Here is a 14,950-nt window from a genome sequence, read left to right on the forward strand (position 1 = left end):
TACTAGTGTACTATGGTAGATTGGAAAGATGATTAATCATGGTTGCCGTGGACCCAAATGAACATTACTCACCTACTCTTGTAGACTAGCGGTCTCTGGCCTTTCTCAGTCGTATTTTGTGAGATAGTTCAGAGAGGATTGTTTATCTACTACACAAAAGCATTTCGGTGAAATCAAGCTATTATTTTGTTACGCCGTATACCATGCTAGAGAAATGCATTGTAACTAAGAGGATTGTGGTTATACTCGTGTTGAGTGTAGTGGCATTAGCATTTCAATGGGTGGTTGCTTACTTCATTCATCTCAACCGGAGCTCACACACTTCTTGGACACAGAGAAACTCCAACCCACTCTGTATGCCTCTCGACATCATTTTTTTGATGATTTTGGGGTAAAATTAAGTCGTCTCCAACCCACACACCAAAGAAAAGGGGCATGTTTAGGAGGGTGGAGAAGAGACGCCACCCTAAGAGAGAGGAGGGGTGGAAACTGAGAGGGACGGGAGGTACAACGAAGTGCGATGGGAGGGACAATGACGGAGAGAGAGACGAGGGGTGATTGTACGAACGACAAGACACATGAGAAATATAGGCATGAAGATACACAGTACCAATACAACCCTTTAATAGTCGCGCAATGTGCGCCCACTCGTGATAGCCACGTCATCGAGGCGCACTGTTCGGGGCGGCCAATCGGGATCGAGCTTCGCGCTGGCCTCTGGTTCGCGTCTCACAGGAAGCTTCCTTCCCACCCCCACCTCGCTTCGTCGCTAAGAAAGAGGAAGGCAAACACTTCCTCAAGTAACACCTCCTCCCTCCCGTGAAACCTTTCCTCGATGAAAATAGCAAGAGAAAAGAGAAAAGGAAATAAACTTCCGCCCCTCTCTCCCACGCTACCTCTCTTCCGCCGCCGCCGCCGCCACCTCCCATCCAAGATCCTCCGGCTCTGTCGTGCATGCCACCGGAGGAAGGGCCCCTTCCGAGACCCGCTTCTCCACCGAGTCAATTCGTGTGGGAGCCATTGTAGTCCTCTCCCCTCGGTGCGCGGCGCCGGAGAGAGCGACAAGGAGGTCCAGCAGTCCATGCTGCCATCGTCCTACCTCGTCGTGTGGCGTCGAAGAGAAGGACGAGGAGGTTGAGCAGTCCGTGCTGTCTTCGCCATCGCCTGATCTGGTTAAAGTTGGAGGTAAGCAGCTTCTTTGGGTTCATCCATCTATAGGATTCTATGAGGACTTGTGTTTTGATAATCTAGATGCCGCCACCGTCGGCGCCTCTAGCGCATCCACAAACTGGCGCAACCTCCCTCAGCTCCCCGCCCTCGCCCACAAGGACAAACACTAGGTCGCGCTGCCCCCACCCCACGATGCCGTCTGCGTTGATCTGAAGCCCGCAGAGGACGGGGATGAGGTGGGAGTGGAGATGCAAGTCGTCAGTAGACGGGAGGCGATGCCGTTGGTACGGGTCACACAGGTGTTGGGGTCGATGCAGAGCACCGGCGGAGGGTGCCATTTTCCTCGCGTGACTCGTCAGATCCGACCTTACGGCAGCGCCGGCTATTGAGGAGCCGTCACACTACAGCCCGATGGTGAGTCCATCATCCATTCATTCCTCTATGACTCGCAACTATCTGAATTAGCTGTCGTTTTCCATCCATGGATGATTAGTGTAGAATAGAATCCTGGTAGTGCTCTTGATTGGAAGTGCCATCGTGGGTTTGAGGATTGTGTAAAAGCTCACCTGATCGCTGTATTTGGATGGTTGCTTTAGATTCGTCTGCTTTTGGCTGTAGAGATTCTGACCAGGTTTAACCTTCGACATGGAGTGTCTAGCTTAGCACCATGTTACTGTACTTTGTGGTGGACACATGGAGCATGTTGATGGCTTCTAAGCATTTCTTGATCTTATGTGCTTGTTAGATTTTACTGGAAACCTCGTTGTCCTTGCGCTTTACCATTGTGAAGTTCAACACTATGTCCTGTGCATTCAGTACAGAACTATCAAACCTGCAGTTTTTCGACTTTTAGTTTTGCATGGATCATTAGTAATTTATAGTTGTATTTGGGTTGGTACTAGGACTGTTAAGTAAGACTATAGGGTCTCTTGTTAATTGTTGAGAGTTTGTCATTTTCAGCAAAGCAATGGTTCATATCTTGTGCTGTCGTTTTAAAAGAAAATTGTGTTGCTACCTTTTTTTTGGCTTGTGCACATTGACAGAGTGGATTCTTACTATTTCCTACTGTTTTTCAGCATCCATGGCCTGTGCAAATCATCAATCATCATGTTCGATGTCACCTCCCGGTTAAACTACAAGAACGTTCCCACATGGCAGAGACATCTGCAGGTATAGTATATATGCTCACCCAGAATATTTTCAGTTTCCACCTAGCTCCTATTCCATTAGTTGTCCTAAATTGATCTGACACATCTCTTGAATTATCCTTTATTGCAATCAGGGTGCGAGATATGTAGCTCTGTTGTACAAGTCTTGATACTAACAGTTTCACAATAATTATTAACATCCCTATTCGTGGCATTAATTATTTATTTCTAGAGATTTCTTTCTCATAGCTATTATATTCTATCCTTATCCATAAATTAATAATTTTTAATGATATCAGGCATTCTTATCTGGCAGACCAGGCAGGTGGCGACAACCATTTGGATGAACAGAGGCATGATCTTTACAATGAAGCACAAAGTTTGTCAGACAGAGTCGATATATCTAACTATCCAAGGTGTGCCTGATTATATTAAATGTTGTTCGCTTGCTTCCTTGACATATAGATGGTTTTCATTAACACCTCATCTCTATGTAGCTACCATTGATGAAGCACAAGATGGTGAAAATGTGGAAAATCATATTTCACTGGCCAAAATGTTAGAAGTGAACCAGGAAGTTAGTACTGCCAAAAGTAATAGTGTAAGGGGATCTCAATCGTGTAAAATCATATGTACTACTTAGTTAGAGCTTCCTAGGAGTTGTTTGTGCTATTTTTTTTTAATGAAATCTTTGACTGGCATTTTTTTGGTAGGAGTAGATCTCAATATGTAGCTTATTGTTGTACCCTTTTTTCTACTCTTTTTGTTATCTCCATGTATTCATTCTATAGTTATCCTCATGTCTTTGCTCCTACGCCAGATGTATTCCATGAATGTGCACTCTACCACTGTTGCTAGAAGCAGCAACATACTACTTTCAGAGATATCACATACTAATTTCAGAGATAGGTCTAGAATGGAATCATTCCATCAAACACATATATAATTCTGTAGGTGTTGGAACCATACACACAACACATCAACGGAAGTATCTGACAGAAAGTTGATAGCATTCTGTCACTTAGCCAAGTTTGGTCCCCTATACTGTAAATACTTTTGCAATTATTAATCAAGATAATGTTTAAACAGGTTGTGTTGCACCTATTACTCAAAGTGACTTAAATTCCAGTATACGTAATCAAGTTCGGTATCTTAGCAAAAGGTTGGTCAAAGGGATACTTCCTTACCTTTGGACAATTCCTACAACACCCTTGGTTACTTTATGCTAATGAAATTCTTCTCGGCTTATTTCTTAAGAACTGTATGCTGATATTGTGGGCACAATTAGATAGAGTTTAAGGTAATATATCAGAACTCAGACAGACCCCTTAGATAAGAAAACGAATCTTATATAATTCAACTGGGTACACAATGAAGGTTGGGATGGGTAAAGATTCGAGGACTGGCGACATCCCTCATTAGTCTCTCGGAGTCTCGACAGGGCTTATCCCTGTCGTCTTCTGTTGACTAAAAGTGACACATTTCTTTAAAATAGTTGTCTGGTCATTGTGTGGATATTTAAACACAGTAGATGTTATCTATATGTGTAATGCATCTTGTGACTAGATATATAATAACTCACTCCCACTCCTCTAAGTTTTAATGGTTTAATGGATTTGCGCTGCCTTACTCTCGGCTCCAATGAATCCGCCCTGCCTTACTGTCATTTATTCAGAGTTTTTACTGGTTTGCTGATGTACAAAGTGCTGATCCCGTTCTTCTCATTTGATCAGAATATGCGTACACGATGATGGTCACTGAGAAATCTGGCATACAGATATGGCGTTGTGTGGTTGGAGGTGCTAATAGGTAGTGCACATGTGCAACAAATATAACTGGGAGGTGATATCGTAACATCGGCAAAAAATTACATCGGGGACAATTCTCTGGGCCCAGGGATCCTCGACACTAATCTGGATTTGGAAGATAAAGCCGCTGTCGATCATTGAGTTCTTGGAAATTGCTCTGCTATGTAGTTACCTGTCGCTGTGTGAGAGATTGTTGATGCGGCATGTTGTACTTGTGTTAAGCGAGTCAAAAGATAGGGCATGGGCGAGCTCCGCATCCTCGTCTGCTTCTGATCATTCTTCCAAGAAGGATAGCTCATGATGTATGTTTATATAAGTTCAGTTAGTGAAGGCAATAGCCGTTGTTCCCTTTACCTTGTTATTACTTATGGTGGGGATTTGTGGAGTCTGCACTTGTTCTTTCAAACTGGAATAACAATTTTTTGTGATGTTTATTTCTCAAGGATCCTAGCCCCTGTGCTCCTTTAGCTGAAGTGGAAACATTTTTGACAAGACAAGAACAGCTCCTATGAATATTAGGTGGTGCTCTGTGCTTCACTTTCAATTCAACTACTTTTGTTGTATTCATGGACTACTTTTTTGCCATTAATACAACTCATATAATTCTGCAAAATGATAGGTACTTTGGCACTGTTAAGCTTAGGAATCAGAATTCGGACCTAGCTTATACTGCCTTGTCATATTGATTAATGGACTGGATACATGAACTCTAGATTACACTTTTGACAGTTTCAATTTCCAACTAATTATATTGTAATTTCTATGCAAATATCCGCAGTTTTAATCATGGTCCGCTAATTCATTCTTGACTTGGATGATAAATATAGTTCGATTTATACTTAGTGTGTTTTATCATTATATTCAATTTGATAATGCTTAGGATATTTAAAAAATGAAATGCCTTTGTAACAGATGAGTTTTCGTCCGAAACCCTGATAGTTTGAAAGAGATTGTCCATTTTGTACACGAAGTGCATCCAGTTTTTGTCGTAACCCTCTCTACTTTTTTGCACATGCTATGTGGGTGAAATTATGATACCATGCCAACTTTCAACCTTGCCGTAACCCTCTCTAGGTCTTTCCAATAGGGTAGGTCCCAAAATATAGATTTCTTCTTCCACATGGGTGCGCGTCCGTCACCGTCATTCGGAACAGGTTGTCCACCAGGACCCTTTTCAAAGACCACCTTCAAATCCTTGACCATATCATGTACACCAGCACCAGTACGGTGGCGAGGCTTCGTCCGGTGATCCGCCTCACCTTTGAAATGCTTGCATTTCTTTCTTACGGGATGCCTTCTCGGAAAAAATCGACGATGTCCCAGGTACACATTCTTCTTACAATTAGCCAAATATATATTGTCGGTATCATCCAAACAGTGCATGCATGCGCGGTATCCCTTATTTGTCTGTCCTGAAAGGTTACTGAGAGCAGGCCAATCATTCATGGTCACGAACAGCAACGCCTTTAGGTCAAATTCTTTCCTCATGTGCTCATCCCACGCACGTACACCTGTTTCATTCCACAGTTGTAAGAGTTCTTCAACTAATGGCCTTAGGTACACATCAATGTCGTTGCCGGGTTGCTTAGGGCCTTGGATGAGCACTGGCATCATAATGAACTTTCGCTTTATGCACAACCAAGGAGGAAGGTTATACAAACATAGAGTCACAGGCCAGGTGATATGGTTGCTGCTCTGCTCCCCAAAAGGATTAATGCCATCTGCGCTTAGACCAAACCATACGTTCCTTGCGTCATCTGCAAACTCCTTCCCGTACTTTCTTTCAATTTTTCTCCACTGCGACCCGTCAGCGGGTACTCTCAACTTTCCATCTTTCTTACGGTCTTCTCTATGCCATCGCATCGCCTTGGCATGCTCTTTGTTTTGGAACAAACATTTCAAACGTGGTATTATAGGAGCATACCACATCACCTTGGCAGGAATCTTCTTCTTGGGGCGCTCGCCCTCAACATCACCAGGGTCATCGCGGTTGATCTTATAGCGCAATGCACCGCATACCGGGCAAGCGTTCAAATCCTCGTACTCACCGCGGTAGAGGATGCAATCATTAGGGCATGCATGTATCTTCTGCACCTCTAACCCTAGAGGGCAGACAGCCTTCTTTGCTTCGTACGTACTCTCGGGCAATTTGTTGTCCTTTGGAAGCATATTCTTTATCATTACCGGCAACTTTCCAAATCCCTTGTCAGATACACCATTCTCTGCCTTCCATTGCAGCAATTCCAGTGTGGTGCCCAAATTTTTCTTGTCACCTATGCAATTCGGGTACAACAATTTTTTGTGATCCTCTAACATGCGCTGCAACTTCTTCTCCAAATCACTTGCGCAGTTTCTCTTTGCATCGGCAATGGCCCGACCTAGATCATCAACGGGCTCATCCGATGCCTCTTCTTCAGCTTCTTCCCGCATTACCGGCTCAGCTTCTTCCCGCATTACCGACTCAGCTTCTTCCCTCATTGTTGTATCATCGTATTGAGGGAACCCATGGCCAGGATAGCTGTCGTCGTCCTCTTCTTCTTCATTGTCTTCCATCATAACCCCTCTTTCTCCGTGCTTGGTCCAAACATTATAGTAGGGCATGAAACCGGACTCAAACAGGTGGACGTGAATGGTTCTTGACGTAGAGTAATTGTGACCATTCTTACAGCCAGCACATGGACAAGGCATAAAACCATCCGCCCCGCTTGTTTGCCTCAGCCTCAAGCAGAAAAGTATGCATGCCATTAATGAACTCGGGAGAGCATCGGTCATCGTACATCCATTGCCGGCTCATCTTCAATACACAGCACCGAAAACACCAAATTAATACAATACATAAAGTTCATACAACACTTAAATGCAACAAACAAATAACTCTCTAGCTAAAGAATTTAAATGCAACAACAAATGCGATCAAGATCGCAACTAAGGTAACAATTAATCCAACAGCATAATGATACCAAGCCTCACTATGAATGGCATATTTTCTAATCTTTCTAATCTTCAAGCGCATTTTCTCCATCTTAATCTTGTGATCATCGACGACATCGGCAACATGCAACTCCAATTCCATCTTCTACCCCTCAATTCTTTTCAATTTTTCTTTCAAATCCTCGTTTTCTCTTTCAACTAAATTTAACCTCTCGGTAATAGGGTCGGTTGTAATTTCCGGTTCAACTACCTCCTACATACAAATATCTATGTCAGCTTGATGGGCATAATTTGTCATAAACACGAAATGCAACAAATAGTTTTAAAAGAGAATATACCACATCCGAATCATAACAAGGACGAGGGCCAACGGGGACGGATATCAAAACCATGGCACTATGTATAACAAACAACATACAGGTAAGATAATTATACGAGTAACTATATATCCAAATCACACAAACATCAATTTTTATATAAAATTTCATGAACAAGAGGCTCACCACAAGGTGGTGCCGGCGACGGGATGGTGCGGGCGATCGACGATGGTTATGACGGAGATTTAGAAGGCACTAAGTAAACCACACCTACATATGCAAACTAAGTGTTATTTTGACCTCAATTTGCATGTAAATCAAATACTACCACATATAATTCCTCCCAAATTACTAAAACCCACAATTAATCACTATATAAACCAATGCAAGAGCTAATCTAGCAATGAGAGATGAAAGGACAAAGTTGCTAACCTTTGTGATCATTTGAATGGATGGGGGCCTGTAAATCTTGACAAATTTGGGGCAAATTTTGTGATGAACTCGAGAGGAAGAAGGGAAGAACAGAGGAGAGGGAGAGGGGAAAGGGGGAAGAACAGAGTGCTGGTGGATGAAGGGTTTATATAGGACGACCTTTAGTACCGGTTCGTGGCACGAACCGGTACTAAAGGTGCTGGAGGGGCCCCACTCTAACAACATCCTGCCACCACTCTCATTAGTACCGATTCGTGGCATGAACCGGTGCTAAAGGTTCGCCACGAACCGGTACTAAAGATCTCCTCCCGCCTAGCCGTTGGAACCGGCACTAATGGACACATTTGACCCTTTTTCTACTAGTGTAGTAATTCCTCTAATAATTATGGCAATTCCTACAACAATTCTTATGGAAATTTTAATAAGATGCCCTCTGAATTTGAGACTAGTGTTAAGGAGTTTATGAATTCGCAAAAGAATTTCAATGCTTTTCTTAAAGAAAAATTGCTTAAGGTTGATGAATTGGCTAGGAACGTTGATAGAATTTATCTTGATGTTGATTCTTTGAAACTTAGATCTATTCCACCTAAGCATGATATCAATGAGTCTCTCAAAGCCATGAGAATTTCCATTGATGAGTGCAAAGAAAGAACCGCTAGGATGCATGCTGATACGTCTCCAACGTATCTATAATTTTTGATTGCTCCATGCTACTTTATCTACTGTTTTGGACTATATTTGGCTTTATTTTCCACTTTTATATTATTTTTGGGACTAACCTATTAACCGGAGGCCCAGCCCAAAATTGCTGTTTTTTGCCTATTTCAGTATTTCGAGGAAACAGAATATCAAACGGAGTCCAAACGGAATGAAACCTTCGGGAACGTGATCTTCGCACCGAACGTGATCCAGGAGACTTGGACCCTACTCCAAGAAGTTTCCGGGGAGGTCACGAGGGTGGAGGGCGCCCCCCCTGGGCACGCCCCCCTGCCTCGTGGGCCCCTCGGAGCTCCACCGACGTGCTCCTTCCTCCTATATATACCTACGTACCCCCATTAGACCAAAGAAGGAGCCAAAAAACCTAATTCCACCGCCGCAACTTCCTGTATCCATGAGATCCCATCTTGGGGCCTGTTCCGGAGCTCCGCCGGAGAGGGCATCCATCACGGAGGGCTTCTACATCAACACCATAGCCCTTCCGATGAAGTGTGAGTAGTTTACTTCAGACCTTCAGGTCCATAGCTAGTAGCTAGATGGCTTCTTCTCTCTTTTTGGATCTCAATACAATGTTCTCCCCCTCTCTCGTGGAGATCTATTCGATGTAATCTTCTTTTTGCGGTGTGTTTGTTGAGACCGATGAATTGTGGGTTTATGATCCAACTTATCTATGAATAATATTTGAATCTTCTCTGAATTCTTTTATGTATGATTGAGTTATCTTTGCAAGTCTCTTCGAATTATCCATTTGGTTTGGCCAACTAGATTGGTAATTCTTGCAATGGGAGAAGTACTTAGCTTTGGGTTCAATCTTGTGGTGTCCTTACTTAGTGACAGAAAGAGTTGCAAGGCACGTATTGTATTGTTGCCATCGAGGATAACAAGATGGGGTTTATCATATTGCATGAATTTATTCCTCTACATCATGTCATCTTGCTTAAGGCGTTACTTTGTTTTTAACTTAATACTCTAGATGCATGCTGGATAGCGGTCGATGAGTGGAGTAATAGTAGTAGATGCAGGCAGGAGTCGGTCTACTTGTCACGGACGTGATGCCTATATACATGATCATACCTAGATAATCTCATAACTATGCTCAATTCTATTAATTGCTCAATAGTAATTTGTTCACCCACCGTAGAATATCTATGCTCTTGAGAGAAGCCACTAGTGAAACCTATGGCCCCCGGGTCTATTCTCATCATATCAATCTCCATTACTTTATTTTACTTGTTTTTCTTTTACTTTTTACTTTGCATCTTTATACCAAAAATACCAAAAAAATTATCTCTATCAGATCTCACTCTCATAAGTGACCGTGAAGGGATTGACAACCCCTAAGCGTTGGTTGCGAGTTGCTACCGTTTTGTGTAGGTACGAGGGACTTGCGTGTGACCTCCTACTGGATTGATACCTTGGTTCTCAAAAACTGAGGGAAATACTTACGCTACTGTGCTGCATCACCCCCTCCTCTTCGGGGAAAACCAACGCTAGCTCGAGACGTAGCAAGAAGGATTTCTGGCGCCGTTGCCGGGGAGGCCTACGCCAAGTCAAGTCAAGATTTACTCTCCCGTCAACAAGCCATTTCTGGCGCCGTTGCCGGGGAAGCCTACGCAAAAGTCAACATACCAAGTACCCATCACAATCTCTATCTCTCGCATTACATTATTTGCCATTTGCCTCTCGTTTTCCTCTCCCCCACTTCACCCTTGCCGTTTTATTCGCCTCTCTTTCCCTTTGCCTTTTGTTTGCTCGTGTGTTAGTTTTCTTGTTCGTCACGATGGCCTTACCTAATTTTGGTGATCTTCACCTTAAAAGGCTAGAAGATATCGAAAACAATGTTAGGAAGTTTATGGTCTTGCAATTTGAGCATAATAATTTCTTTAGAAATGAGCTTAAGGAACAAAAGAGTGTTATGAGTTATATGAATAAAGAGCTCGATGATATGTCCAAAGAATTTGATGGTGTAAGAGCCCAAATTGCTCATCTTGAAAAAATGACCGCTGAAATTTCGGATATGCAAGCCACCTTAGTCAATAAGATGGCCGCTAAACCGAATAACTATGAGAACCAAGATGAAGATCTAAAAGTTATTGATGTGTCCCCTATTAAATCGTTGTTTTGCAATGTGAATCTTGATGAATCTGATTATGACCTTCCCTTACCTAGAAGGCGTTCTAAGAATTCTGAGTTTTTAGATCCTGATGATGAAATTGATAAAAAAAGGGATTGAAAGAAATAAAAATCTAGATATTGCTAAACCCACTATTTTGGATCTCAAGGAATTTAACTATGAAAATTGCTCTTTAATTGATTTTTATTTCCTTGTTGCAATCCGTGTTAAATTCTCCTCATGCTTATAGTCGAAATAAGGCCTTTACCGAACACATTGTTGACGCCTTAATGCAATCTTATGAAGAAAAGCTTGAGTTGAAAGTTTCTATCCCTAGAAAACTCCATGATGAGTGGGAACCTAAATTAAGATTAAAATTAAAAATTATGATTTTATGCTTTGTGTGATTTGGGTGCTAGTGTCTCTACTATCCCCAAAGCTTTGTGTGATTTGCTAGATTTCCGTGACTTTGATGATTGCTCTCTAAACTTGCATCTTGCGGATCCACTATTAAAAAGCCTATGGGAAGAATTAATGATGTTATTATTTGTTGCAAATAGGAATTATGTGCCCGTAGATTTTATCGTTCTTGATATAGATTGCAATCCTTTTCATGTCCTATTATTCTTGGTAGGCCTTTCCTTAGAACGATTGGTGCAATTATTGATATGAAGGAAGGGAATATTAAATTCCAATTTCCCTTAAAGAAGGGCATGGAACACTCTCCTAGAAAGAAAATAAAATTACCATATGAATCTATCATGAGAGCCACTTATGGATTGCCTACCAAAGATGGCAATACCTAGATCTATCCTTACTTTTATGCCTAGCTAGGGGCGTTAAACGATAGCGCTTGTTGGGAGGCAACCCGATTTTATTTTGTGTTTTTTGTTTTTGGTTCTGTTTAGGAATAAATAATCCATCTAGATTCTGTTTATATGTGGTTTTATCTTTTAATTAGTGTTTGTGCCAAGTTAAACCTATTAGATCTTCTTGGAAGATAGTTATTTGATCTTGCTGTAATTTCCAGAATCTTTGCGCTCAGTGCCCGAATTGTCAAAAATCACCAGAACGTGATAAAATAGTGATTCCAATTGCTGCTAATCAATAAACAAATTTCCCAGGTCGTCTAATTTTGGTAGAATTTTTTGGGTTCCAGAAGTTTGCGTTAGTAATAGATTACTACAGACTGTTCTGTTTTTGACAGATTTTGTTTTGCGTGTGTTGTTTGCTTATTTTGATGAATCTATGGCTAGTAAAATAGTTTATAAATCATAGAGAAGTTGGAATACAGTAGGTTTAACACCAATACAAATAAATAAAAAGTTCACTACAGTACCTTAAAGTAGTCTTTTGTTTTCTTTCTCTAACGGAGCTCACGAGATTTCTATTGAGTTTTGTGTTGTGAAGTTTTCAAGTTTTGGGTGAATTCTTTTGATGGATTATGGAACAAGGAGTGGCAAGATCCTAAGCTTGGGGATGCCCATGGCACCCCCAAGATAATCCAAGGACACCAAAAAGTCAAAGCTTGGGGATGCCCCGGAAGGCATCCCCTCTTTCGTCCACTTCCATCGGTAATTTACTTGGGGCTATATTTTTATTCACCACATGATATGTGTTTTGCTTGGAGCGTCTTGTATTATTTGTGTCTTTGCTTGTTAGTCTACCACAATCATCCTTGCTTTACACACTTTTTGAGAGAGCCATGTATGAATTGAAATTTGTTAGAATACTCTATGTGCTTCACTTATATCTTTTGAGCTTGATAGTTTACTCTATGTGCTTCACTTATATCCTTTTGAGCATGATAATTTTTGCTCTAGTGCTTCACTTAGATCTTTTAGAGCACGGTGGTGGTTTGTTTTAAAGAAACTTGATCTCTCATGCTTCACTTAGATTATTTTGAGAGTCGTTAATAGCATGGTAATTTGCTTAATGTTAATATACTTGGTATTGAAGATATGTGAAACTTTATTTTTAGTGGGTTGAATACTAAGATAAGTTTGATGCTTGATAATTGTTTTGAGATATGGAGGTGATAATATCATAGTCGTGCTAGTTGAGTAGTTGTGAATTTGAGAAATACTTGTGTTGAAGTTAGCAAGTCCCGTAGCATGCATGTATGGTTAGAGTTGTGTAACAAATTTGAAGCATGAAGTGTACCTGGCTTGTGCATCCTTATGAGTGGTGGTCGGGGACGAGCGATGGTCTTTTCCTACCAATCTATCCCCCTAGGAGCATGCGCGTAGTACTTGATTTTTGATGACTTCTAAATTTTTGCAATAAGTATATGAGTTCTTTTGACTAATGTTGAGTCCATGGATTATACGCACTTTTACCTTTCCGCCATTTGCTAGCCTCTTCGGTACCGTGCATTGCCCTTTCTCACATTGAGAGTTGGTGCAAACTTCGCCGGTGCATCCATACCCCGTGATATGATACGCTCTTTCACACATAAACCTCCCTATATCTTCCTCAAAACAGCCACCATACCTACCTATCATGGCATTTCCATAGCCATTCCGAGATATATTGCCATGCAACTTCCATCATCATCATCATCATGACATGCTTTACTTTTGTCATATTGCCATTGCATGATCTTTTAGTTGACATCGTATTTGTGGCAAAGCCACCATGCATTATTTTTCATACATGTCACTCTTGATTCATTGCACCATCCCGGTACACCGCCGGAGGCATTCATATAGAGTCATATCTTGTTCTAGTATCGAGTTGTAATCATTATATTGTAATCAATAGAAGTGTGATGATCATCATTATTAGAGCATTGCCCAATCAAAAAAAAGAGAGAAAGGCCAAAAAGAAAAAAAAAATAAAGGCCCAAAAAAAGAGAGAAAATAAAAAGGGCAATGCTACTATCTCTTTTTCCACACTTGTGCTTCAAAGTAGCACCTTGTTCTTCATGTAGTGAGTCTCATATATTGTGCTTCAAGGTAGCACCATGATTTTCATATAGTGAGTCTCATAAGTTGTCTTGTTCATACTAGTGGGAATTTTTCATTATAGAACTTGGCTTGTATATTCCAACGATGGGCTTCCTCAAAATGCCCTAGGTCTTCATGAGCAAGCAAGTTGGATGCACACCCACTAGTTTTCTTTTGTTGAGCATTCTTAGCTCTAGTGCATCCGTTGCATGGCAATCCCTACTCCTTGCATTAACATCAATTGATGGTCATCTCCATAGCTCATTGATTAGCCTCGTTGATGTGAGACTTTCTCCTTTTTTTGTCTTCTCCACACAATCCCCATCATCATATTCTATACCACCCATAGTGCTATGTCCATGGCTCGCGCTCATGTATTGCATGAAGGTTGAAAAAGTTTGAGATTATTTGAGTATGAAACAATTGCTTGGCTTGTCATCGGGGGTATAGAAGTTGGGAACATCTTTGTGTGACGAAAATGAAGCATAGCCTAACTATATGATTTTGTAGGGGTGAACTTCCTTTGGCCATGTTATTTTGAGATGACATAATTGTTTGATTAGTATGCTTGAAGTATTATCATTTTTATGTCAATATGAACTTTTGTCTTGAACCTTTTGGATCTGAATATTCATACCATGATTAAGAAGATTTACATTGAAATTATGCCAAAGTATCACTCCGCATCAAAAATTCTCTTTTTATCATTTACCTACTCGAGGACGAGCAGGAATTAAGCTTGGGGATGCCTGATACGTCTCCAACATATCTATAATTTTTGATTGCTCCATGCTACTTTATCTAATGTTTTGGACTATATTGGGCTTTATTTTCCACTTTTATATTATTTTTGGGACTAACCTATTAACCGGAGGCCCAGCCCAGAATTGCTGTTTTTGCCTATTTCAGTATTTCGAGGAAACAGAATATCAAACGGAGTCCAAACGGAATGAAACCTTCGGGAACATGATCTTCGCACCGAACGTGATCCAGGAGACTTGGACCCTACTCCAAGAAGTTTCCGGGGAGGTCACGAGGGTGGAGGGCGCGCCCCCTTGCCTCGTGGGCCCCTCGGAGCTCCACCGACGTGCTCCTTCCTCCTATATATACCTACGTACCCCCATTAGACCAAAGAAGGAGCCAAAAAACCTAATTCCACCGCCGCAACTTCCTGTATCCACGAGATCCCATCTTGGGGCCTGTTCCGGAGCTCCGCCGGAGAGGGCATCCATCACGGAGGGCTTCTACATCAACACCATAGCCCTTCCGATGAAGTGTGAGTAGTTTACTTCAGACCTTCGGGTCCATAGCTAGTAGCTAGATGGCTTCTTCTCTCTTTTTGGATCTCAATACAATGTTCTCTCCC

At 41.6% G+C, this 14,950-nt stretch overlaps 1 protein-coding gene across 3 annotated transcripts; it reads left to right on the forward strand.

The window, feature by feature from the left end:
* The first annotated feature begins 806 nt into the window (after positions 1-806).
* Positions 807-4,556, forward strand: LOC125525608. 3 transcript variants are annotated; one of them, XR_007291369.1, is made up of 6 exons: positions 807-1,185; positions 1,252-1,584; positions 2,247-2,340; positions 2,618-2,734; positions 2,816-2,919; positions 4,052-4,556. XR_007291369.1 is itself a non-coding variant. In XM_048690621.1 (5 exons), the coding sequence occupies exons 1-5, from the start codon at positions 1,582-1,584 to the stop codon at positions 4,067-4,069; spliced, it is 336 nt and encodes a 111-aa protein (XP_048546578.1). In that variant the 5' UTR covers positions 807-1,581; the 3' UTR covers positions 4,070-4,556. The 3 variants fall into 3 exon arrangements, 1 of the variants encoding a protein (XP_048546578.1); XR_007291368.1 differs by having other exon boundaries at positions 1,277-1,584; XM_048690621.1 differs by having other exon boundaries at positions 807-1,584.
* Positions 4,557-14,950: the final 10,394 nt, after the last annotated feature.

This window comes from Triticum urartu, chromosome 7 (genome assembly GCF_003073215.2).
Source record: "Triticum urartu cultivar G1812 chromosome 7, Tu2.1, whole genome shotgun sequence".
NCBI classification, from domain to species: Eukaryota; Viridiplantae; Streptophyta; class Magnoliopsida; order Poales; family Poaceae; genus Triticum; species Triticum urartu.